This window comes from Vanacampus margaritifer, chromosome 1, assembly GCF_051991255.1.
Source record: "Vanacampus margaritifer isolate UIUO_Vmar chromosome 1, RoL_Vmar_1.0, whole genome shotgun sequence".
Taxonomy (NCBI): domain Eukaryota; kingdom Metazoa; phylum Chordata; class Actinopteri; order Syngnathiformes; family Syngnathidae; genus Vanacampus; species Vanacampus margaritifer.
In genome coordinates, this window is record NC_135432.1 from 34112801 (window position 1) to 34138267 (window position 25467).

General features: G+C 42.5%; 1 protein-coding gene across 8 annotated transcripts in view; it reads left to right on the forward strand.

The window, feature by feature from the left end:
* The window catches only part of zranb3 (zinc finger, RAN-binding domain containing 3), an 83024-nt gene that overhangs the window by 14717 nt on the left and 42840 nt on the right, over positions 1-25467 (forward strand). For 7 of the 8 annotated variants that reach the window (XR_013289189.1, XM_077550492.1, XM_077550501.1 and 4 more), the window contains exons 6-13: positions 2190-2275; positions 4966-5137; positions 7178-7312; positions 14104-14223; positions 19880-19999; positions 20092-20271; positions 20725-20895; positions 24563-24968. Coding sequence is in view for 7 of the 8 variants with exons in the window: in XM_077550492.1 (XP_077406618.1) it covers positions 2190-2275; positions 4966-5137; positions 7178-7312; positions 14104-14223; positions 19880-19999; positions 20092-20271; positions 20725-20895; positions 24563-24968 (1390 nt within the window). In the remaining variant the exon portion in view is untranslated. The remainder of the gene's footprint in view (positions 1-2189; positions 2276-4965; positions 5138-7177; positions 7313-14103; positions 14224-19879; positions 20000-20091; positions 20272-20724; positions 20896-24562; positions 24969-25467) is intronic. The other variant, XM_077550526.1, reaches the window with a different exon arrangement.

Sequence of the window (25467 nt, forward strand, 5' to 3'; positions counted from 1 at the left end):
GCTCAGGGCATGCTGCACCGTTCCTGATGTGCCCTCATTCCACCCACCTATTATATCAACAGTGTGAAGAAGGATTGGGGGTGGAGGGATGTCTGTAAAGCCTATGATGAACAAGTGCTGAATTCTGAATAGAGCTCTCACAGTGCTGCTGATTACCTGCCATTAGCTCAGAAACTGCTGCAAATACAAAAAAAAATTGACATGAAGTGTGTATGTGCATGTGTGTGTGCATGCAAGCACATACAGTAAGTATTAATTTTCAACTTAATATGTATTAGTTGCAAGATTTTTTTTTAAATAATTTATAGTTGTGCTCATATGTTTACAAACCCTTATGAGCACAACTAGCTAAATAATAAGTGGCTTTACATTTTGATCGACAAGGTATTTGAGTCAGCATAGTAAATAAAATAAAAAAAATCCTTCAGGCTATTAATCTATCAATTTTCTATACCACGTGTCCTTTTTTGGGCCACGGGTAACTGAAGCCTATCTCAGAGGCAGGGTACTTGGTGAATTGGTCACACACATACGAAATGAAATAAAGTGAATATTGTAAGTATTATATTAAATATTATTGTCGACTTAAACCATTCACACCTTGGGCAATTTTTAACCTTACCTTATTTACAATGATTCAGGGATATAGGAGGAAACCGGTGTACCTGTAGAAAATCAATGTGGAGAACATGCAAACTATGCAGAGATGTTCCAATGGTGAATTGAACCTGGGTTTCACAGTGAGGCATATGTGCTTCCAAATTTACGTGTGTGCTGCTACATACCCAAAGCAAAAGTAATTACTGTAGCTATATTTTTAAAGTGCCGTTTTGGGGATATCGCTTCAAACTGCAATTTAAACTGACACTGTATACAAGGCTCAAACTCAGATATTCAAGTTGACTGTATTCAAGCTTTTGTCCATGAGTTTTCAAACTGAAGCATTTCAAAATATTGAAAACATTGGGGGGTAAAAGGGGTGTCTTTCAGTTACAGTATAATTCCAAAACAGTGAATACCAGTGATAAAGTTTATAATTATATACTGTAAAGCCTTTTTTTCCCCGTCCAACACATCCATTTTCTATTGCTTTTCCTGTTCAGGGTCATGGGTTAGCTTGAGTCACAGGTGCGATGGAGGCCTCACAGTACCTATAGTTTATTTCTTGTCTTTAAATCACTTACCAAGAAAAGGTTTGCTCGTACTGGAGCTGTCTAAGATCATGCTTCTATTGATAGGCTTGAAGTGCTTCACTGCTAAGGTGTTTTTTTACAGACAACCATACAGTTCGCCACATATCCATGGATCATTATTTAAAACACACCAAAAAAACAAAAAAAAATTAATAAGAAATTAATAAATGAAATTTCCATCCTTCAGGCCAAGCAATGTGGTTCCGCTTTCATCATGTTGTTAGTGTTACGTTCCAGTATGCTGATGTCGCAATGCTTTTTGTGGATCAGTACTTTTGATATGCCAGGAATTACACTAACAGTCAAAAGTTTTAGAACACCTTTTTTTTATTTTTTTTATTGAAAGTCAAGCCGTTCAAGTCCAATGAACTATAGTAGATATTCCAGAATTACTTCTACAAAAAGGTCTCCACACTTAAACCACATCAAGCTGTTTTTGGACAAACTGAATTTATGAGTGACAGCAAAACAACCTACAATTGCCACACATTTATAGAAACTTGTGCAACAGAGTTGGGAAAAATATCTGATTTAGCTGTTACACTGTATCTGCCTAAAGTGGCTACTTTTTTTTGTCAAGAGTCAAGTTTATAGATTTATTTCATGATATATTTTGTAACTAGGATGGTTTATTTGTTCTTCTGTGCTTTCATTTCACAGTACAATGAAACATTGAACTGCATGAATAAGTAAAAAAAAAGGAAAGCTCTAAAACTTTTGATCATTAGTGTATTTGTCGCCTGGAGTGCGTGATTAAATGCATTTCACAAGTTACTTTTTTCAGTAATTAATCAAAATCACGACGTTAACATCCTGCTCCTGAACGGGATGTCACTTGACCAATTAACTTCATAGCTAGCTCAATGCACGCAGTGAGATGTAAAGAATGATGATGATGCACTGCTGAACATTGACTGATTGAACATGATGTTACGGCATTAAGCTGTCAGCAGATTTGCAGAGACGTTAACCTTCGTGTGTTTGTGTATTTCGCAGCTTTTCATGCAAATTGATGCACTTTACCCCAAAATGTTTGGAACCTGGACTGATTACGCCAATAAATACTGCAATGCCCATTACAGGTGAGAGTGAGTCAAACACAAATAAAAAAAAAATGTAGCCGAACCCGTTTTTCATGAAAAAATGATAAGTTAATCAACATATTTCAAAAATATACTCTTCCTAATCTGTGAAAAACAAGTTCAAGTTCAACTGCAACCTTCTTCTTCTATTCTTATCTAATATACAATAAGTGTGTACTCCATGCATGCATGCATGACTCTACACTGCCCCTAAGAGGCAGAGGTAAGCACAGCAGGAACAGCTGTTTTTATTTATTTATTTATTTTTATAATTATTTATATAATTATAATTATAATTATATAAAAATAATATAAATATTAAACCCCATTTGCTTATTATTTAAATAAGTTTAATCCCCACTTTCCACTGGCCATGGTAAGCAATTATGTTTCTTATTAAATGATGCAATGCGTTTTGCTGTATGCTTATCTGGGAATATAAATAACATAATGGATGGTTGGGAGGGATAGGAATTGTTTTGAAACATGCAGTGTAAATCCAACATTAAGACCATGTGCAAGACAGCTAATGTTGCATGAAGTTACACCGGGAAGTTGAACTATGTATCTCATGGTTTTAAATTCAAATATAATGGGTTAATGCCAGTTTTAGAGATGCACAATCAGTGGTGTAGTCCAGGGTATACGCGGGTATACGGAGTATACCCACTTCTTTTTCAGTCAGCATTGAGTGATACCCACTTCTAAATCCCCCCCTGATGCATGCGCCGTTCAGCCATGGCCTACCCTCCTCTGCCTCTAATTGGCCGGTACCCCCTGCCTACACTGATTAGATTGGCTAACTTTTGGCATGAGGACTGATGAGCCAATCAGAAGCAGAGCAGGGCGGGTCGTGTCGAGGAAAACAATCCTTTAAATGCTCCCCCACGCCACAATGGTGACCAAGAAATTTAGCTCAGGTGAACTGATTTGCCCCCATACACGGGCTACTTGATTGCAACGTGGGTTAGATTCCCAGGGTGGATGCTGTCGGTTACACACTAACTACATGCTGTAGTTAAATTTCCATAGGCTGGTTTATAGGTTGGAACTGGATTTTTAAGTACCAGCAAATTAAAACACAAGAATGGGGACAAATAGTTTAAGATTCAGCACAAAACTATTTTAATTTAACTATTTTTGTTCATTGTTCACTACATATTGTAATTTGTTTTATAACAAATACTCTGTTTGCCTTGTGATAAATACATTTTACATTATTTCAGGCTGCTTTTGTTATCAAACTGTTCTTAACAAGTCATGATACTTTTATTATTGTAAACAAGTACAAATGATGGATTTTTTATTCTTACATGTCACCGTTTCTAAAAGAGGGCATTGTCCTGGACTATACTTAAAAAAAAAAATAATGAAAATTGCGAGTATACCCACTTCTCCAGGGACCACTACAACACTGTGGACAATTGTTTTTCATGATTTGCAAGACAAGGCAAGGCAGTTTTATTCCGTATGCAAGAATCGGCAGGATTAAATAAAGTGGCCTACACCTTTTGCTGCAATGTTTACAGTATGGTCAAAGCCAGAAGGTTCAATGCATCAAATGCATTGATTTGTATGGCCATCAAACTTGGAAGCGCCATTAATTTTGTTTAATGGTGATACTTTTTGCACGACATCAAAATGTTTGTGGAATACCATTCATATAGCCAGGCACACCATAAGGATACGTTTCTCACTTGAGAGACAATTCTTCAATAATTAATTAACCAAACAGGAGTTGGGTTGGACTCATCAGTTTCCCCCTGAATCTTAATTCTTCAGCATACCAAGCCATGATTTTATGCTTCCACCATTATGAAGACACTTTGAAGAGGGGCATGTTCTGTTCCAGCACGAGCTCAGTGTATAAATCCAGATCTGTGAAGGCATGATTAGACGTTAGTGTGTAAGTAATTTTGAGCCCTGACCTCAACCCTGTCCAAAACATTTGGGAAGAACTGTTTTGCTATTACGTCACTATTTTGTTTTGCTGGCACTTGTATCCATGTCAACAATACATAGACAGCCTGTAGAAAATGCCCACTTTTGTGTTCCTTGGAGATTAATTCCAATTATTTAAAGCACACTTAAACTCCGTAAACACAGTTTTATTTACTTTCTGTGCTGGCCTGTGAAAATGTCCAAGTCCCAAGTCACTTCGGTCCTCACTTCAATGACATCACTATATGGATATGTGACCATGAGGCATCAGCATCCTCATACTTCATACTGGCAAAAGTATGTAAAACTGCCAGGACACTTTTTTAAATTCCCTTTGCTTAGCGATAACAAGTCCGAAAACACTAAAGAGGAAAGCAGCACATTTTGGCAACTTCTTGTCCATTTTGTCCAGCCAACATGCATGGCAGATAACCAGCCTTTGTCTACAAGGCCACTTTTATTCTAAATCCCCATTTGGCTGATGAGTTGTGAAAGTTTGCAGTGGCCTCGAGACAAATTACTTTGCTGCTCTGCAAATTACCCTGATGCAAAAATACGGATCCCCGACTGTGTGAGTAGAGCTTTTTCGCTGTTTACAATGCAAGACTTTTGTAGTGCCAAGCAGCTCCCAGGTGGGAATTTTTAAATGTGTTTAACTACTCCTTGAGGGTACTTCTGTAAATAAGTATATTTAAGGAAGTTTGCTTCAGCTTGTAATGGGTTTTTAACTCTTAATTTCTCTCTTGCAGGTACTTCGGACCCCGCAGGCAGTGGGATTGTAGGGGGGCATCCAACCTAGAGGAGCTGCACCAGCGGCTGAGCCAGATCATGATCCGTCGCCTTAAGGCTGAGGTGCTTAGTCAGCTTCCGCCCAAAATCCGCCAGCGCATTCCGTTCGACCTTCCAAAGGAGGCTGCAAAGGTAAATTTACATTCGATATTCCAGCACTGCTTTCCCTCAAGGGATGTTCATCTGTGCATTTTTCGAGATGTCCAGCACCAGTCCACTAATATATCAACATTGTGGATTAGGCATAGCTTGAAAGGATCACAATCATACTAATATGAAATTCCATTGTGTGTGTGTGTGCGTGTGTGCGTGTGTGTGTATGTCCCTGATTATTTGAGATGTATCAATTTAGAACTTTGTCCATTGTAGACTGTGTGTTAAATTCCCAGTGGAGGTAACCAGCACCGACATTCTTTATTTTTTCACATCAGCAGCTGCAGGAGTGCACAGAAACACAAAATGAATGGTTTTGGCGCTAATTATACACTCAGCCCCATTTCTTGGAGTGACACAACAATAAGGAAGATGCCCATAAAAGTGACTACGCTGCATTTTTACCCTGAACGTCCCTGAATGCTTTATTTTGTGGCAAAATGTGGTCAATGCTTCTCTATACAGGTGCCAATTAGGTGCACGCAGAACTGTTGGAAAAGCTATTGTTGTGTTTTGTAGCTTTTCTTGAGCTTATCTAAAGTTGGCTGAAGCAGATAACTCGTCTCAGGTGGAGGCAGTATCTGCAGCTGCTTGATGTTTTTTTTTTTTTTAGTTATTAGATGAATCTTAGACTGTTTTTTAATACTTAAATGGTAATAGAGAATCTTGCAGCTAGTGATGGGAAACGGGGACATAAGCTTCCTACCATGATGTAAAAATAAATAAATAATTTGAAAGTCCTTCCAACCCAAGACAGCCATCGACCACCCCCTTAAAAATGTGTACTCCAGGACCACTCGCTAGATGGGCCCTAGCCCTCCTATCTCATTTTACTCCCTAATGATGGCTTTTATCTTCCACTGCCAGGCACTTTTTATGCCCCACCTGCCCTTTACATTTTTAGCCCTGGCCTTTTTGTCTGTGGTGGTCAAGTGACTCATCATGGGCGGAGTGTTTATCCACTCGTTTTTTAAACAGCAGGTTGTTAAGCTTGAATGTAACATTTATAATTGGAATAAAAACTCATTTCCAGACTGTCAAACCCTTGTTTATGCAGGTGCTGCTGAGTGGAACATCTGAGCAACAAAACATAAATGGAACGGAGCTTTGTTCTCCTGCAATATGATCCCATTTATATATTCAGTCAAACTTGACTTAGACTAAGTTCGACTGAAATGCTCATGATTTCACTAAATGGAAACACTTTCATGTTCTAACCAAAACGTCTTTGTTGTCTTGAACACACAGCGCAAAATTGCCGCCAAGAAAACTCTCACAGGATGTGCACATTAATAAGTCTCTTTTGCGTTTATCTCTCCATCCCTGACCACCTCATCTGCCTCCCCCAGCTCGCCATATGGTTCACATGTATCACTTGAGGACTATGTTCAAAGTTGCGCATGTTCTTTGCGATTCAACTGAAGATTACAAACAAAAGACCCAACATAAGGCATGCTGCACAGAAATGTAATCAAATTGCAATGATTCAATACAGCATGCTAATTTTTGTCAGGCTTCTACATCATGTGGTGCATTATAATCCAAACTAGTGTAGCAATATAGGACACCCTGCTGTTAACCAACCACGTATTGCCCTATTTTTTATGATAAACACAACCTGCTTATGAATAGCAGGTCACATATGCTGCTGGCATCCGCTCCCACTGCAACACTCCACTATTGCTTTAAATACTCCTCGCCAATCACCTTGAGAGCACACGAGGCATCTTTGATTTATTGTAGCGGCCTGGCTGCTTCTCCATCTTCGACCCCGGCTTGTCACAAGGTAGCTATAATTGGGAGATGCTCCTGACCCACCTAACAGAGTAGCCCAGTCGGAGGGGGTGGCATCCTTGGGAATTGTCTCCCTTTTTCCCCCTGCGTCTTTCTCTTCCCTTCCAGGAAAACTAGGACATCCAGCAGCACCATTAATTGTTTTGCCCTTTATACTGTATCTCCAAAAGAGTTGGGATAGAAAGAGAAAGATGTTGAAGAATGTGCCCTCTCCTTGCTATGCAGGAGGCCACAGCCAGCTTCGCCGAGTGGGAGAGACTGATGAAGGGATGTGGGTCAGAGGTTGTCGCCACCAGCAACCCCTTCATTCAAGTCATGAGCCTGATCACGCAGATGTACAAGCAAACAGCAATTGCCAAGGTAATGGGCGACCTGCTTCCAAGTAGGGATGCCACAAACGATTGTTTTGCTAGTCGACTAATCACCAACAGTATTCGCGATTAGTCGACTAATCAGAACATATCTTTGCTGTCCTCTGAAAAACATTTTTGTTATTTTTTTTAAACGTTTTTGGGATGTCTGCATTCATAAACCTAAAAATGTAACAAATGACAAAGATGAACGTGTTTTTCACAGGACAGCGAAAATATGTGGTAAATAGCAGCATATTACACCAAAAAGCAGCTGCTTGTTTTAAAACCATCAGTATCTTACATTTTGAATTTTTTTTAAGTATGTACAAATTACTAATGAAGACAATTAAGATTATAGTACATTGAACTTTGATTAGATTTCGCAGCTTCTACCATAATTTCTGACATGTTTATAAAATGATGGTGATACGCAGAGCTTTAGAATTTTTTTTTGCTATAAATCTTTAATGTATTTTAAAATTGAACCAAAAAATATGCAAAGTAGCACTAATACTATGAAACTATACTATTTCACTCTTCTAAGCCTTTTTTTTAATGTAGGCCTCGAAGGTAGTGAAATCAGATGAGAAAAATTAGGAAAATATCCATCCATCCATCCATTGATCTACACCAACAAAATGTGGTATGCACTTGAAATGAAAAGAAAGAAATTATTAAAGATTAGGAGGAACTTTTTTTAAGCACTGTACTGCATATTATAACAAACTATTTTGTGCTTTATTGTAATGTGTTTCCGTTGAGGGCTTATAGCAAAGCTGTCATGTTTCTTGCTATGTTCGAGTTCATAAACGCAACACTGTGCGTGGTCGCGACTCGCAACGGAAAGAAAAAGACCTCCGTGAGGGAGCACGTTCGATGTCAACGCGTTTGGTTGTTTTGGTTATTTATGAACGTGAGTTCACTGACTTAAAGCCTCCGTAAACCTTACTACTATATGTTAGCAGGCCAAACAGAACATCATGTTACGCACACGGTACTAACACGGTGCTAATGCTAGCTTCCAGACATGACTACACTATGCCAGAAATATTATTAGGCATCAGCCACAACATGCTTCCTTTTTAAATGCTGCTTTATCACTGCCATGGTTCCATGAAAGGGAAGTTTACCTTGTATTAAGTATTTTGATTGAGATGCACCTGAAGTTTCAGGTTCTGTTGCTAACACGGGTTAGCCCTGACACCACACTACCCATAATGCTTTTCTTTCCATCGCGGATGACCCGTATGAACACTACTGCGCATGTGCGTCACAGACATGGCATCCAGCCAGCCAGAAGTGCGAGACGAGGCAATTTTTTGACAAAAACAGAGCCTCAAATAAATTAATAAATAAACGACTTGTCGACTATTAATATTAATTGTTAACGGTTTTGATCGTCAACGTCGTCGTGACTAGTCAACTAATCTTGGCAGCCCTGCTTCCAAGACAGCCTTCCATAATGTCTGCTGGGCTTAAGGTATGATTGAGTTTTTTTTATGTTAATAAACTAGACTTTTTTTTTTTAACACACCCCAAAAACTTTTTTAGCTCTTGTTTTTCAAATACTGTATTATCATTGCAGTCAAATTGGCCTAAAACACTGACACCAAAGTGGAACTTGTGGTTTTAAATACTGGAACATGCTGTGAAAATTGCACCATCACATCATTAGTGTCATCTGACACAAACCTGTCAACAAACCAACACCTACCCAACCGGATGAATCAAAATTTGCCATCCAACGTTGTTAACCCCTGCGGGCACATCTGAAAGCCGAGAGTTTGCATAAAAATATCACATTAAATCAGTGGAATAAAATTGTCTTAAAAAAGGGTGACTTGATGCTCCGTCTTGGTGAGATCTCATGGCAGAGCATCGCCATGGAAACAGAACTTAATGATTGCTGGTAAAAAGCACTTAGACAAAGCCCGGGGTTCCAACTATGGTATTATTTAGTCACATCCAACCTGGCATGATTACACCCTGCACCAACACCTCTATAATTGTGTTGCTATGGAAACAATAGCTTTCAGTTTGAACTGAAAGGAAATAAACAATGGGTGAGAGCGGCTGGATACATGCATCGTTCCATTCCTGTACTCCCGCTTTGCAATGCTGCTAAGTTTGATCCTCTTGCTATGGCAGCCTGTCTGCCTCCAATGTTGCAAAGTAAACATTGCACCAAGCATAGCATCTGCCATGTTTGTGGGTGGTGTTTCTCCTAATTAGCTTGTTGACCTTAGCCACGAGAATCGCGGCCCCAAGGTTTACAAACTCCGGAGATAACCACCGAATGCAATCATCGTCGCTACTCGACGAGCCTAAGTTTGTATCTTGTTTTGGACGTCATGTTGTTTGCTGATTGGATTCTGCTCAATTTAGCCCAATGCTGTTACTCCTTACATGACAAAAGCCATCTCATCCATCTCAAGGCAGATGCTTCCTTGACCGACACATTCAAGATGTTGTTTGTCTGTCAGTGGGCAGGATTGCTTAAAACTATGTGAATATTCACAAGGGTAAGGGTATTTAGCTGTGAATTTATGCATGTGCAGGAGGCAAGTATCAAGGTGTACTGTCTGATTCCAATCCACATTCACATTGTTAGCCTTGGCAGCAGCCTGTGCTTGACCGAGTGCCATCATGGTGTCCTCTGTTGCTTTTAGAGCGTGACACACTTTTCATACTTTAGGGGATTTTTTTGGGATCATCGAGAGGGGGAAGAACAGTGAAATATCACATTTATGTCACTTTGACGAGCAACACGGCCCCTTCCTGCCTGCCTGCCAGTCGGCCAGGCGATGATGGTGCCAAAAAGTCTTTGGGGTATTTTTATTGCTTTACCCGCCAAGCATCTGCTCCCAATTACCCAGAGAGGACAGCTCTGATGCCGGACTTTAAAGCAAGCTAACGGCCCGCTTCAGACAGTTGAGAAGTTTGTGCACTAATTAAACTCAGCGGAAAGGAGCCTGCATAACCAAGCCGTCAGTAATGAGGACCCCCCGATCAGAAAAGGGTCAGCAGACCTGGTGAAGTGAGTTATTATTTGGAGCACAGACTAATTATCAACAAGGCAAAGCAGAGGTTCTCCTGCCAGAGCAGGTGCCATGGCTGCTGAAGTTGTTAGGTCACAGGAGGTATCTAGATTACAGAGGTGGGATTTCACACCACTGAAAAATTCTCTTAACTGTCCAGTGTGGGCTTTGTTTGACTCAAATAAAAACCTTCATATTCCTTCCTAGTTGGCACTATTCTCAGATGTCTCTTGCCCCGCAATGGTGAAATGAGCAGATGCTGAATGATACGCTTGTACTGCGCTTCCACATTCCAGCCACAGCCGCCGTCATCACCATGGGTGAAATGATACAAGATGCCTGCCTGCAGGTTACAGTTAACCCAGCATTACATGTTTTTTGTCGACTATAAGCTTCAAGCTGTCAGTCAAGGTCACAGGTTGAGCAGAAGCAAGCAGGATGCCGTGTTTAAGTTGTTGTTTGGACTCTTCATTTGGATTGTACTTTGTTCTTTTTTTTTTTCATTGTAACCTAATTCACTTTGTTTTTGATGCGTCTCCTTGTTAGTTTTACCTGGGTCTTGACATCATATTCATCATGCATCTGCCTCTTCCTAATGGGTTGAATTGGATTTGGAGAATTTACATTTTGTTGTAAATAAACCCTATTTGTGTTTCTTGGTTTAGTCAGAAAAATCGGATCAGATCCAATCAGAAAGGCGCTCATCTGCGCACTTTGCTGGCTGCGCAGATTCTCCTGTTAACTAAAGTCTGTCATTTACGCACCTTCATGACAGATCAGTACTCTGGGTACTGTTCCTCTTATGCGCTCCAGGGGCTGTAGTAAGTCCAGCGCCCCATGATGGTGAGCGAGTGACATTTTATTAATCTGGTCAAAGAAGCGCTGTGAGTCAGCTAGTACAGCATTTTAGTCGTGATATTTACTGGCGCCAGTCATAATAGTGCAATGGTTAGTTCAATATTCAATCATCAATCGTTTTTATTTGCTTTTAGTGCTGTCAAAGTTAAAGCGTTAACTAATTAATTCATCACAAAAAATTATCGCATTAATCATGTATTAACGCAGATTAATCACACTATTAATTTTGACCGCAGATGATCCTTTAGCTGACAGCGGATGGTTACATTAAAGGTAGCACAGGTTGTGTTTGAGTGATAAACATAACTACATGCATTAAAGTAATGCATTTAATAAATGTTTGCGTATGCCATTCAGAATATTTGTCCATGTCAAACTATCGGGGTCATTTTTTCCTCCCATTTTAAATTACGCATGTAATTAACTGATTAGAAAAAGAAGAAAGAGGATGAGATGAGCGTGTATAAAAAAATTTTGATAAAAAAGCATTTTTAATGAAGCGATTAATCGTATTCATCAAAATTCTAAGAAGTGATTAATCTGATTAAAAAAAAATAATCGTTTGACAGCTCTATTATGCCAATCGTCTAAATGTGTCCAACTCACCCGTTCCATGGTGCAACGTTGATCTGTCCCTTTTTTTTTATGGACCACCAAACATACATTCAGTCATAAGCACAGTATTTCGATTAAAACAGTGTTTTTAATCCATTTCAAACTGATTTTTTTTAAATAGATTTTCTCCTTCTAAGTGTTAATGTGAGTTTACCAGAGCAGTAGACAAGTCCTGACTGCCCGACAACTCATACGTAGGAAGATATTTTCATATTTAAAGTGTGCTATATTTTTCTCATGGATTTCAATGATCTTCACAAGTCTTAGGAAAAGTACAATGCATGCTCCATGATCTACACCCAACTTCAGAATTCAATGAATCATTCCTCTTTGGTGTTTGCGCTCATTTTCATCTTACGTGTGTGTGGTGTGTCAGAAGTCTGGATTGGGGGAATACACATAGATGAAATGTGCGCTTGATTATGTCAGGGCAGGCATTTTCTATTTAAGTGATTTCTTGATTGAACACGGAGGCTTGGGTGCAGTTTGTGAAAATTAGGCACAGATAATTCATGATTCAACAAGGGAACCAACTACTTTTTCACACAGGGCCAGGTAGCTTTCAGTATCATATTTTCCTTAATTAAAATCAATATGGTAAAGACTGCATTTTTACTGCATGTTTACTTCAGTTATCTTTGTCTGATATTTACATTTATTTGGAATTAAAGGCAGTTGTTGTTTTTCCTTGTGGAACTTGACACTGACTGTGTGCGCTCTGTTATTGCCTGAAACAAAAATAAAGATGAAATGAAATGAAATGCTTCTGTACACTGTGCACAGCACTTATAGAGCCACCTTGGCTGTGCCACCACCACACACCTTGTGACACAGATGGGGGAAACAAAAGTACACAATCTTAAAGCTTTTGACGAGGTTTATTTAACATTAACATTAGCCGCTTAATCAGTATTAAAGGGCTGCAACTCAGTACAGTGACGGCATCAGAGCACATGCAGGAGGAGGACATTTGGTCAGCACATTAGGAAACATACTGCCACTCAAAAGATGCGTAATAATATTAGTTTTCTGTCTACTAACTCACTAATGCAGCTCATGTTCCAAAACAGTGAGCTCTGTCTCTCTTGCTCACTCACTCGCTTTTTCTCTCTTTATGCACACACATACATTCAACATTAAGCTTTAGAAACAAGTATGCCACGGAGTGTGGGCACTTTGTCCTTCCACTCATTTCACTATTTTCAGGTTAGGTCTGTCTCAAAAACACCAGCTGAACCATTTGGGCCTTTTATTTTATTGAGCATTGTGCGCCTGTGGTCTGAAAACACATTTGTCTCGCGCCAAATGTTGGGCCAATTTTTAAAGCAGTCAGCTCGCTTATCACTTGGCATCACCATCAGACGTATGTGCTGTATGCTGTATTTTATTATGTCAATGGAGGAAAACGGTAACTCATGATTCATATCTTCTAGGATTCAGATTTTTTTTTTCAGGATACAGGGGAACCACATATAGGAAGATACTGCTTATTTTTTAAAAAAAAAATAATAATAGAACACATCCTGACCTGATGTAATTTGACAGAGATAGCAATATCTAAAGATTTTAATAATTTTTAAAGGTAAATATATATGTCATATTAAATAAAAATGGCTGGATTAGTTTGACATAAAACTTGTCTGATATTTTATCAATACATGCATTTGATTGGTTTAAATTACATCAAATTTGACAGATTTAGCATTCTTGCACATTAATAAAGAAGATGATATTGTGTATGGATTCTATAAGTGGAACATAAAAATCTTTTTAAGGTCATGACACAGCTTTTCAATCGCAATCTTTCCATAATGTGTTCAATTCTGGATACACATGGCTCCGAAACTGAATTTTTTCCCGTAATCTCAGACTGAGCGCAGCACACTAATCATAACTCTGAGTTGCAAGGTATTGATTTGCAGTTGCTTTGTGCTCTCACTCTCTTTTTAAGTCCAGATCTCTTGGCATTCAATAGAGAATTGATCACACAGAGAGGATGCTGCTGTGATTAATTGACTTCCTCACTGATCTAGCCAATTCCTTCCTGTGCGGTCCACCAGTGGATTGATAGATTCAGTGGCTCCCTTTAATCTGTGTCTATTTCTGTGCGTGCGTGCGTGTGTGTGTGTGTGTGTGTGTGTGTGCGTGTGTGTGTGTGTGTGTGTGTGTGTGTGTGTGTGTGTGTGTGTGTGTGTGTGTGTGTGTGTGTGTGTGTGTGTGTGTGTGTGTGTGTGTGCGTGCGTGCGTGCGTGCGTGCGTGCTTGTGTGTGCATGCGTGTGATGCTAGGCTGGAGCAGTGAAGGACTACATCAAAATGATGCTGGAGGCAGAGCAACTCAAGTTCCTGGTTTTTGCCCACCACCTCACTATGCTGCAGGCTTGCACCGAGGCTGCCATTGAGGCCAAGGTAATTGCTATTACCTCTGTTATTATCACTTTTCATTCATGTGCGTGCACTTTTAAACATAATCGCAAAGTCTAACTTCAGTGAAGAAGGCGCACTCTCCTCGCTCAAAAAGTAAACTTTTACTTCCAGGGCTTCTCGTCCAAGACGTAATTCACAAGTTGTCACACGCAAACGGCATCACTTAGCTCAGCGTAGGCAACTAGCAGGAGGGTTCAAGATTGTGTGTGCGGCATAGGTCGAGGAGGTGTTGGATGTACTTAAATCTTCTCGACAACGTGCGATAGCACCTTCCGCTTTGAGGCGCTCATTCCGCTGTGTTCGCACTCCCCAATTAATACATTGGGTCTAAAAAAGGAATCCTCTGTGAGACATTGTGATGAGAAGCAGTGAAGGCTGTTTCTTGTGTGTGATAACATGGCACAAATAGCACCTCGCTGCTGCAGGCCTTTACCCTGTGGCACAATGGTTGGGTTGGGTTTGATAGTTCTAAGTGCTCTTGTCGAAAACCAAATGCCAGAGAAAAACGCAGGTGTTGGAACAGCAAGTTATTTTCGGAGTGATTCGTGGCCTTGAGAAGATGTTAAAAGCACACGGATGCTTGCTTTTGACCTTTATGCAGGAGAAGTCAAACTGGCCTCCAATGTTTTTTTTTCCTAGTGAGCCACAGCTAAATATTCATGATACTGTACTCACATTTACGGTGCATGTTGGAGCTGCACAGTGTGAACATGGAGCAGCTCCACATGACCCAAGGATCCAAACAAAAGAAAATAGCACTCGCTGTGGTGCATTAGCAACTCAGCCAAGTTGTGCTTGAATGGACCTTCAGCTGCTGCTCTCTTTGTTTGGCAGAACAAAATGCTGTTTACTGCTGTTGGATTCATCCCAGACCCTCCACTAAGCTTTGTTCATTTGCACATCTGTTACAGAAATATCCCAAATACAAAGTACATGTTAATAAACTGCCCTTTGTTTGCAGTGTCCAGCACACACCACCCTTTTTGTAAATGTAAGAGCTTTTATTCAAATCAAGTATGGGTGAACACAAATCTGGTCACCTGACCTCTCTCCAATTACGTGAGCGTGTTTTTTCCTGAAACACGCATGCATTAATAAAGAAGATGCGCTCCATTGCTAGTGGACTGCATGCTAGTGTTTTGAATGACATGCTCACCCTAACTAATGAAAGAAGTGAATTTTAAATAAATATGCTGCTTAACTAAGTGCGTCACAACAGATTTGTTTGAAAACATTGGAGTTTATTTTCCAATAAACATTGGCTTACTATAAAGGACAAAATGCTCTCATAAATGACCTGGCCAATGACTGCAAATGACATTTGTCAATGGACTCATACCTTTAATGTTGCAAAAATGTGTCCACACCAAAGTAGCGCATATCAAAATTTTAAACTAAAAAGGAAATGGATGAATGGATGGAATTTATAATTTACAAGACTTTGAAGAAACTGTGTGTAGAACTCAGTGACACCTAGTGGTGAACTAATAGAGACAGTGTGTATAATTTAGTGCCATCTGTCCGTCCGTCTGTCTTCTTCCGCTTATCCTGGGTCGGGTCGCGGGGGCAGCAGCTTTAGCAAGGAAGCCCAGACTTCCCTCTCCCCAGCCACTTCAGCCAGCTCATCCGACGGGACCCCAAGGCGTTCCCAGGACAGCCGAGAGACATAGTCTCTCCAGCGTGTCCTGGGTCGTCCCCGGGGCCTCCTGCCGGTAGGACATGCCCGGAACACCTCCCCAGGGAGGCGTCCAGGAGGCATCCGAACCAGATGCCCGAGCCACCACAACTGGTTCCTCTCAACGTGGAGGAGCAGCGACTCTACGCTGAGTCCCTCTCGGATGACCGAGCTTCTCACCCTATCTCTAAGGGAGAGCCCGGCTACCCTGCGGAGGAAACTCATTTCGGCCGCTTGTATCCGGGATCTTGTTCTTTCGGTCACGACCCACAGCTCGTGACCATAAGTGAGGGTAGGAATGTAGATCGACCGGTAAATCGAGAGCTTTGCCTTTCGGCTCAGCTCCTTCTTCACCACAACGGACCGATACAGCGTCCGCATCACTGCAGACGCTGCACCGATCCGCCTGTCGATCTCCCGCTCTAACCCACCCTCACTCGTGAACAAGACCCCAAGATACTTGAACTCCTCCACTTGGGGCAGGACCTCCTCCCCGACCCGGAGAGGGCACTCCACCCTTTTCCGACTGAGGACCATGGTCTCGGATTTGGAGGTGCTGATCCTCATCCCAACCACTTCACACTCGGCTGCGAACCGATCCAGTGAGAGCTGGAGGTCACGGCTTGAAGAAGCCAACAGCACCACATCATCTGCAAAAAGCAGAGATGCAATGCTGAGGCCACCAAACCGGACCCCCTCAACGCCTCGGCGACGCCTAGAAATTCTGTCCATTAAAGTTATGAACAGAATCGGTGACAAAGGGCAACCTTGGCGGAGTCCAACCCTCACCGGAAACAAATTCGACTTACTGCCGGCAATGCGGACCAGACTCTGACATCGGTCGTACAGGGACCGAATAGCCCGTATCAGGGGGCTCGGTAACCCATACTCCCGAAGCACCCCCCACAGAACTCCCAGAGGGACACGGTCAAAGGCCTTCTCCAAGTCCACAAAGCACATGTGGACTGGTTGGGCGAATTCCCACGCACCCTCGAGGACCCTGCTGAGGGTGTAGAGCTGGTCCACTGTTCCACGGCCGGGACGAAAACCACACTGCTCCTCCTGGATCCGAGATTCGACCTCCCGACGGACCCTCCTCTCCAGCACCCCTGAATAGACCTTACCTGGGAGGCTGAGGAGTGTGATCCCTCTAAAGTTGCAACACACCCTCCGGTCCCCCTTCTTAAAAAGGGGAACCACCACCCCGGTCTGCCAATCCAGAGGCACCGTCCCCGATGTCCACGCGATGCTGCAGAGACGTGTCAACCACGACAGCCCCACAACATCCAGAGCCTTTAGGAACTCCGGGCAGATCTCATCCACCCCCGCGACCCTGCCACCGAGAAGCTTTCCAACCACCTCGGCGACTTCGACCCCAGAGATAGGGGAGCCCACCTCAGAGTCCCCAGACCCTGCTTCCTCAAAGGAAGGCGTGTTGGTGGAATTGAGGAGGTCTTCGAAGTACTCTCCCCACCGGTTCACGACGTCCCGAGTCAAGGTCAACAGCACTCCGTCTCCACTATACACAGTGTTAACGGTGCACTGCTTTCCTCTCCTGAGACGCCGGATGGTGGACCAGAATTTCCTCGAAGCCGTTTTCCATGGCCTCACCGAACTCCTCCCATGTCCGAGTTTTTGCCTCAGCGAGACCGCCAAAGCCGCATTCCGCTTGGCCAGCCGGTCGACCCGTCAGCAGTCTCCGGAGTCCCACAGGCCAAAAAGGCCCGATAGGACTCCTTCTTCAGCTTGACGGCATCCCTTACCGCTGGTGTCCACCAGCGGGTTCAAGGATTGCCGCCACGACAGGCACCAACCACCTTACGGCCACGGCTCCGATCGGCCGCCTCGACAATTGAAGCGCGGAACATGGTCCACTCGGACTCAATGTCCCCCGCCTCCCCCGGGACAATGGAGAAGCTCTGCCGGAGATGGGCGTTGAAACTCTTTCTGACAGGGGGTTCTGCCAGACGTTCCCAGCAGACCCTCACAGTACGTTTGGGCCTGCCTGGTCGGACCGGCATCTTACCCCGCCATCGGAGCCAACACACCACCAGGTGGTGATCAGTTGACAGCTCCGCCCCTCTCTTAACCCGAGTGTCCAACACATACGGCCGCAAGTCCGATGACACGACTACAAAGTCGATCATCGAACTACGGCCTAGGGTGTCCTGGTGCCAGGTGCACATATGGACACTCTTGTGCTTGAACATGGTGTTCGTTATGGACAGTCCGTGGCGAGCACAGAAGTCCAATAACAAAACACCACTCGGGTTTCGATCAGGGGGGCCATTCCTCCCAATCACGCCCCTCCAGGTCTCACTGTCATTACCCACGTGAGCGTTGAAGTCCCCCAGTAGAACGAGGGAGTCCCCAGGGGGTGCGCTCTCCAGCACACCCTCCAAGGACTCCAGAAAGGGTGGGTACTCTGAGCTGCTGTTCGGTGCATAAGCACAAACAACAGTCATGACCCCGTCCCCCCACCCGAAGGCTGAGGGAGGCTACCCTCTCATTCACCGGGGTAAACCCCAACGTACAGGCGGCTAGCTGGGGGGCAATGAGTATGCCCACACCTGCTCTGTGCCTCTCACCATGGGCAACTCCAGAGTGGAAGAGGGTCCAGCCCCTCTCGAGAGGATTGGTACCAGAACCCAAGCCGTGTGTGGAGGTGAGTCAGACTATATCTAGTCGGAACTTCTCAGCCTCGCACACCAGCTCGAGCTCCTTCCCTGTCAGAGAGGTGACATTCCATGTCCCCAGAGCTAGCTTCAGTAGCCGGGGGTCAGACCGCCAAGGCCCCCGCCTTTGGCTGCCACCCAACTCACTGCGCACACGACCCCTTTGGCCCCTTCCACCGGTGGTGAGCCCATGGGAAGGGGGACCCACGTTGCCTTTTCGGGCTGTGCCCGGCCGGTCCCCATTGGTATAGGCCCGGCCACCAGACGCTCGCCTTCGAGCCCCACCTCCAGGCCAAGCTCCAGAGGGGGGCCCCGGTGACCCGCGTCCGGGCAAGGGAAACGAAGATCCAAGGTTTGTGTTCGTCATTGGGGTCGTTTGAGCCATGCTTTGTCTGGTCCCTCACCTAGGACCTGTTTGCCTTGGGTGGCCCTACCAGGGGCATGAAGCCCCGGACAACATAGCTCCCAGGCTCATTGGGACACGCAAACCCCTCCACCACGATAAGGTGATGACTCACGGAGGGGTAGGTTACTATCGCGGCAACACGTCATCAGTAGGGTAAAACTAACCTGTCTCACGACGGTCTAAACCCAGCATACGTGCCATCTAGTGGTGAAATAATAGAATGCACACACACTACAGTGCCTCCACGGTGAGACAGCATTTCGCAAGCCTACCACCAATTTCTACCAATTATCATTTGAAGCGAACGAGCGAGTGAGCAGCCCGGTGAGCAGGAGTGGCGAGCAACAGTGGCTAGCGCAAACTTGCTGGAGCGGCTAGCGAGTGCGGCTAGCAAGAACTAGCTAAAGTGGCTAACAAGAACAACTAGCAGGAGAAGCTAGTAAAAGCTAGCAAGAGCTAGCCTACCTATGCTACCCTATGTTCTTCTCCTTCGGCTATCCATAGCAGAAAAATGGTGGCGAAACATGTCAGCCTCCTGTAAGGGGCGGTACAACCTATGTAATATAATTCATGATTACGAGAACTACGATTATATTAAAAAAATATACGTTGATGTGATAGAACCTATTTTTTTGCACATTATTGAAATTAATAGTGGGTTTTTCTAATGAGTGAATTATTACTTCACCACTAGATGGCAATAAATTCTAAAATCTAAAATCTTTTAACATAGATTAGTCTATTCATCATCATCATCATCATCATCAAAAATATGAAAATTAAGAAGTGGAGGAAAAGCTTTTTTAGGTGTACCAACTTGTATAATTTTCTATATAGACACGTAGAGACATGCAGTTAGCATTGTTTACTTTTTTTACACAGGCTGGTTATATTCGTATCGATGGCAGTGTCCCATCTTCTGAGAGAATGCAGTTAGTTCACAAGTTTCAGAATGACCCAGACACACGAGTGGCCATCCTCAGCATCCAGGCAGCTGGTCAGGTACCGTACACAAACATGCGCGCACCTCACAACACTCCACACAAAAGAACACTCCGGCGCTTGTCAGTGAACAGTTTTTGGCTCCACACTAGGGTTTGACCTTCACTGCCGCCAGCCACGTGGTGTTTGCCGAACTCTACTGGAATCCCGGGCAGATTAAGCAGGCTGAGGATCGCGCTCACCGTATCGGGCAAACGTCATCTGTCAACGTACACTACCTCATCGCCAAGGGTACCTTTGACAGCGTGATGTGGTCCATGCTCAACAAGAAGGTACTTGACTAAGTTAAGAAACTCACAATTTGATTTCCATTCTTTAGGTTGTGATATTGATTCAATTGAATACATTTTGGAATAAGGCTGTATGTAACATGACAAAATGTGGAAAAAGTAAAGCTCTGTGAACACTTCCCGGCTGAACTGATAGAAGATGAGCTTCAGATGTATTTTTCCTTTTAACCCTGACAGGAGAAACGAGATTTGAAGTGCACTGCTTGACATCAACTAAATACAATGTACTCATTTAAAATTTCTATTTTAAATTTTGTGCTGTGGTATACTGTTTAACCGCTACCCATTAATAACTGTAGTAGAGTTTCTTTTTTGATGCACTATTTTTTTCAAATTCCTTTTGTTGTTTGAAAAAAAGCTATCTGGGTTTGAATTTTGTCTGCTCAGTGCACATCAACAGAGTTATAGAAACTCAGGCTAATTTGTCTTTGAAAGGAAACCGTGACCGGCAGCACTCTGAACGGAAGGAAGGAGTACCTGAAGGCCGAGGAGGGAGACAAAGACAAGTGGGACTTCCTTAACTTCGCCAGCGCGTGGACACCGAGCAAGCTTCCCTCGGAGAGGAATACTGGACTTGAACCAGATGAGGACGTGTACTTCACTCATGTGAGATGGTGAAATTGTTTGATTTTATTTGACAAAGTAAACATTGCAAACAGCATACTGGAAGTTTAGCTGAGTAAGATATACATAAACCTAAACCAAATGTGTTCCCTTTTTTACTTAATGCTAAATGACATTTTGAATTGACTGTTGGAGAAACAATAGCAAACAGTAGGCTAGATACTATATCTTAGGGAAATTTGAGGCATTTAAAAAAAAAAAGCATGGTTTATATGTTGCTTTTTATTAATTGTAATAGACGTGTACAAAAGAAAATGATCATTATTCAAAGGTAATGTGATTACCGCGAAAACACATTGTACAATGTTTTGAAAACTTTTGACTTTTGGTCTACTGTGCAAATCTATGATCCATATGGGACCGCCAGCTGTGTTTGTTGTACGATTCTTTTCCAGAGTGGAAAATGATGTTACTGTCAGACTAACCAACAGTGTAAAAGCTGCGTCTGGCCTTTAGACTGCTATAACCATTCATCATTTATCATCCGGTTATTGTGTTTTTATGTGGCACCAAGATATAATTACGCCAGAAAGTGTTGCTTTCATAGTTTTTGCTCTTATTTTTCAAGAGCTGAACTCTAAATATCTAAGAGTTTCTGTGCACACAAAAGGCATATTTATCGCTTTTCTAAATCTGTCTGTGAGCACTTCCCTTTGCTAATATAGTCCATCCACCTCACAAGTATTGCATATCAAGAAGGTTATAAACAGCATTATTATTACTAGGAATGCAACAATATCAAAATCTTATGGTATGAAATCTTCATGGTGTTAATAGAATTATTACGGTATTGTAAAAATAAAATGTTTTAAACTTTGGGTGGGGAATGCCACAATGTGCCAGGAATGTTAACCTTTAAAAATAGGTCAACACTATGATGAACAAGTAAAATAAACACACTTGTAAATATAGAGATAAAATACATGTTTATTTAAACAAAATGTGCAACGTATATTATGCCAACAATTGCAATGAATATCTCTTTATGCCAAGCATACAAATCAATATTAATATGCGCATACTGCTAAGTATTTTATAAACATTGAAACCAGAATGAACTTGAGGTTGTCAGAACATCTGCAATGTGAAACAAACCTGTTGCCAAGTCCAGTCCTTAAATATCAAACCAACACATAAAAGTGGTTTCACTGCACAGCCTTCTTCTTTTAAAAAAACACGTCAAAACATTAAATCACCAGTCTGTATGTTACTCAGCAGGTTATTTGTAGGTTGCAAAAGACTGAGTAGATGCCATATTTTTCCAGTTTCTCTTTCCTCTATCCAGTATACAAGGACAGCAGGGCAGCAAAAGGAGAAATGAGATGAGCCCTAAAGCCTCTCTAGCCTCTCACAGAATGTCTTATGGCATGATTTAGAATTTGGCAGCAGTGGGCTGTGTTTCACAGATGATGCCCGTCAAATTCCACAGCATTGTTGTGACAATTTTGAAACCGAGATCCTGCAATATTTACAGTACCGTTAAGAGTTCAACCCTAATTATTTCACAGATGACATAGACTGCCCTCAATTTAAGGCCACTCTAAAGTATGCTGTTTTATTGTATTGGGACATCATTTTCTGCTCACCATTTGTCTCACACAGTGTAATACATCTCCTTTGCATAGAATTGTTCAGATTATTGATTGCGGCCTGTAGAATGTTGGGCAACTCCTCTTCAATGGCTGTGCGAAGTTTATAGATCTTGACAGGAGCTGGAACGCTGTCGCATACGTCAATCGATCCAGAGCATCTCAAACATGCTCAATGTATAACATGTCTAGTGAGTATGATGGCCATGCAAGAACTAGAAAGTTTTTAGCCACCACAAATTGTATATAGAGGCTTTCAGCATGGGGGCATGCATTATCATGTGGCAACATGAATTGATGGTCATGGATGGATGGCACATTGATGGGCCTCAGGATCTCGTCACGGTATCACTGTGCATTCAAAATGCCATTGCATGCATATTCGTTGTCCATAAGCTAATGCCTGCCCATCCCTCAAACCCATTGCCACTGTGGGGCATTTGATCCACAATGTTGACATCAGCAAACCGCTCACTCAGGCAACACACCATATGCAGTGTCTGCCATCTGCCATGTAAAGTGAAAATTAATCTGTGAAAAGAACACTTCTCCAAAGCACCAGATGACATCACATGAGCATTTTCCCACCCAAGTCAGTTAGGACAACAAACTGCAGTTGAGTCGAGACCCCGATGAGAAAGACAAGCATGCAGATGAGATTCCCTCGGACAGTTTGACAGTTTTTGAAAAAATGCTGTGGTTACGCATACCAATTAATGCAGCAGCTGTCCAGGTGGCTTGTCTCTGATGATCTAGGAAATAAATATGCTGGATATGGCGATCCTGAGGCTCATTCACCTCATGTTGCTGCATGATAATGCATGGCCCAGTGTTGCAAGGCTCTGTACACAATTCATGTAGGAACATGTCTCTGAAAAAGATGTTGGTTGGATTACAGCATATGTTGCTCCAAAACCTGTATACACCTTTCAGAATCTATGCTGCCTTCACAGATATGCAAGTTACTCATGCCATGGGTGCTAACACATCCCCGTACCATCAAAAATGCCGGCTTTTGAACATTTGTACTGATAACAGGGTGGTTGCTCCTTTTCCTCTTTAGCCATGACATCTATGATTACAAAAAAACACATTTGGAATGTGGACTCATGAGACCACAGCACACTTCCACCTTGCATAAGTCCATTTTAGATGAGCTTGGGCCCAAAGAAGCTGGGGGACGTTTCTTGGTGTTGCTGAAATATGTCTTTCGCTTTGCATGGTAGACTTTTAACTTCCATTTGGTAGATGACAATGGTTTCCTGAAGTGTTCCTGAGCTCACGTGGTAATATCCGTGAAACAATGATGCTGATTTTTAATGCAGACAGATGGAAGGTCATGAACCTTCAATGTTAGTTTTAAGCCTTGCCGCTTGCATGCAGAGATATCGCCAGATTCTCTGAGTCTTTTTATGATGAAATCACAAAATTCCAATTGTTCGTGGAGAACCGTTCTTAATCGCACTATTTGCTCACACAAACTGTTGGACAAATGCTCACTCTTTTGGGGATACTCCTTTTATACCCAATCAAGACACTCACCAATTTCCAATTAACTTGTTCACCTGTGGAATGTTACAAGCTGGTGGGTTTAAAAAAATAAATGTTTTAAGAACAATCCTCAACTTTCCCAGACATGTTTTGCCCTTGTCCCAGCTTTTTTTTGGAACGTGTTGCAGAAATCAAATTCAAGATGAGAGCGTATTTGCTAAAACCACCCAAAAAAAAAACAATGTTCATTAATTTAAACATTAAATAGTTTGTCTTTGTAATGTATTGAATTGAAAATAGGTTGTAAATTATTTACCAATCATTGTAATCTATTTTCATTTACATTTTTAATCAATGTCCCAACTTCATTGGAATTGGGGTTTTGAACATTGTTTTGTGTACATAGAAAAAGTCATCTATGTTTAAGTTCAGCTCATGAAAAATAGGAGCAAAAACCAAAGTGTTGCGTTTTTATCTTTTTGATCAGACAGGTCACATATCACAATTGTAAAATGTGCCCTGTGCCATAACCCAAATATTGACACATAGATGCTTTTTTTCCCCCTTAGTTTGAAAAGGAGAAACAGCATGACATTCGGAACTTCTTCTCCCAGGATAGCAGCAAGAAGAAGAGGAAACGATTTCAAGATGAAGGAGAATTTCCTTCCACCTCCTCAGAAACCAACAATTCTGCAGCTTCAAGTGGAAGAAATTCTGAGATAAAGACAAAGAGGAAAGAAGAGTCCATCACAGACAACAGTGACTTCTCCCCGCAGATGAAGAGGATCCGGGAGTTGGGCTCCACCCCGAGCCAAAGATCTGCATCCAAGGACAGGCGAAGTTTGGCACAAGAGGCCCAACAACAGCTTTCCACTGAAGTATGGGCCTGCACGGCGTGTACCTACTCCAATAGCAACTTGCTGCCTTACTGTGAGATGTGTGAGTGGCCGCGCTCTTCTTCAGGTTTAACATCAGGTACGAATGGCCAGATTTTTTTTCTCCCTGTCCTGTCAGTCTGTTGACACACTACTTTTGAGCAACATTGCAGGCTAAAGATTTGTAGCTGGAGGCATCTTGCCACATTTTGAAATAGCTCAGCTGCGAGAATATCGGGTGGCTCGTTCTCCCTCTCTCTCTTTCTCTGCTGATGACAAGTTCTCAGTATAATTCTCACCTGTCAAGCCGAGAGAGCGAGAGAGGGCTGCAAACGTCTGGCGCAAAAGTTGAAAAAAAAGATGAGCTGGCTCTTGCCGATATCTGTCAGCCCGTGACTGAGCTACATCTGTGCGCATCTCCGAAAAGTTCTAGTCCGTCTCATCAGCGGTAACGTGTGAGCAGCACACTGCCTTATGTATTGTAGCGTGTTGTGATTAGAGAATGACACACACATACACTTCATGAAATATTAAACACAAGTCCTGCGGATGTGCGCTCTGTGACCAAAACATTAGGCACAGTATTAATTTAACAGTAT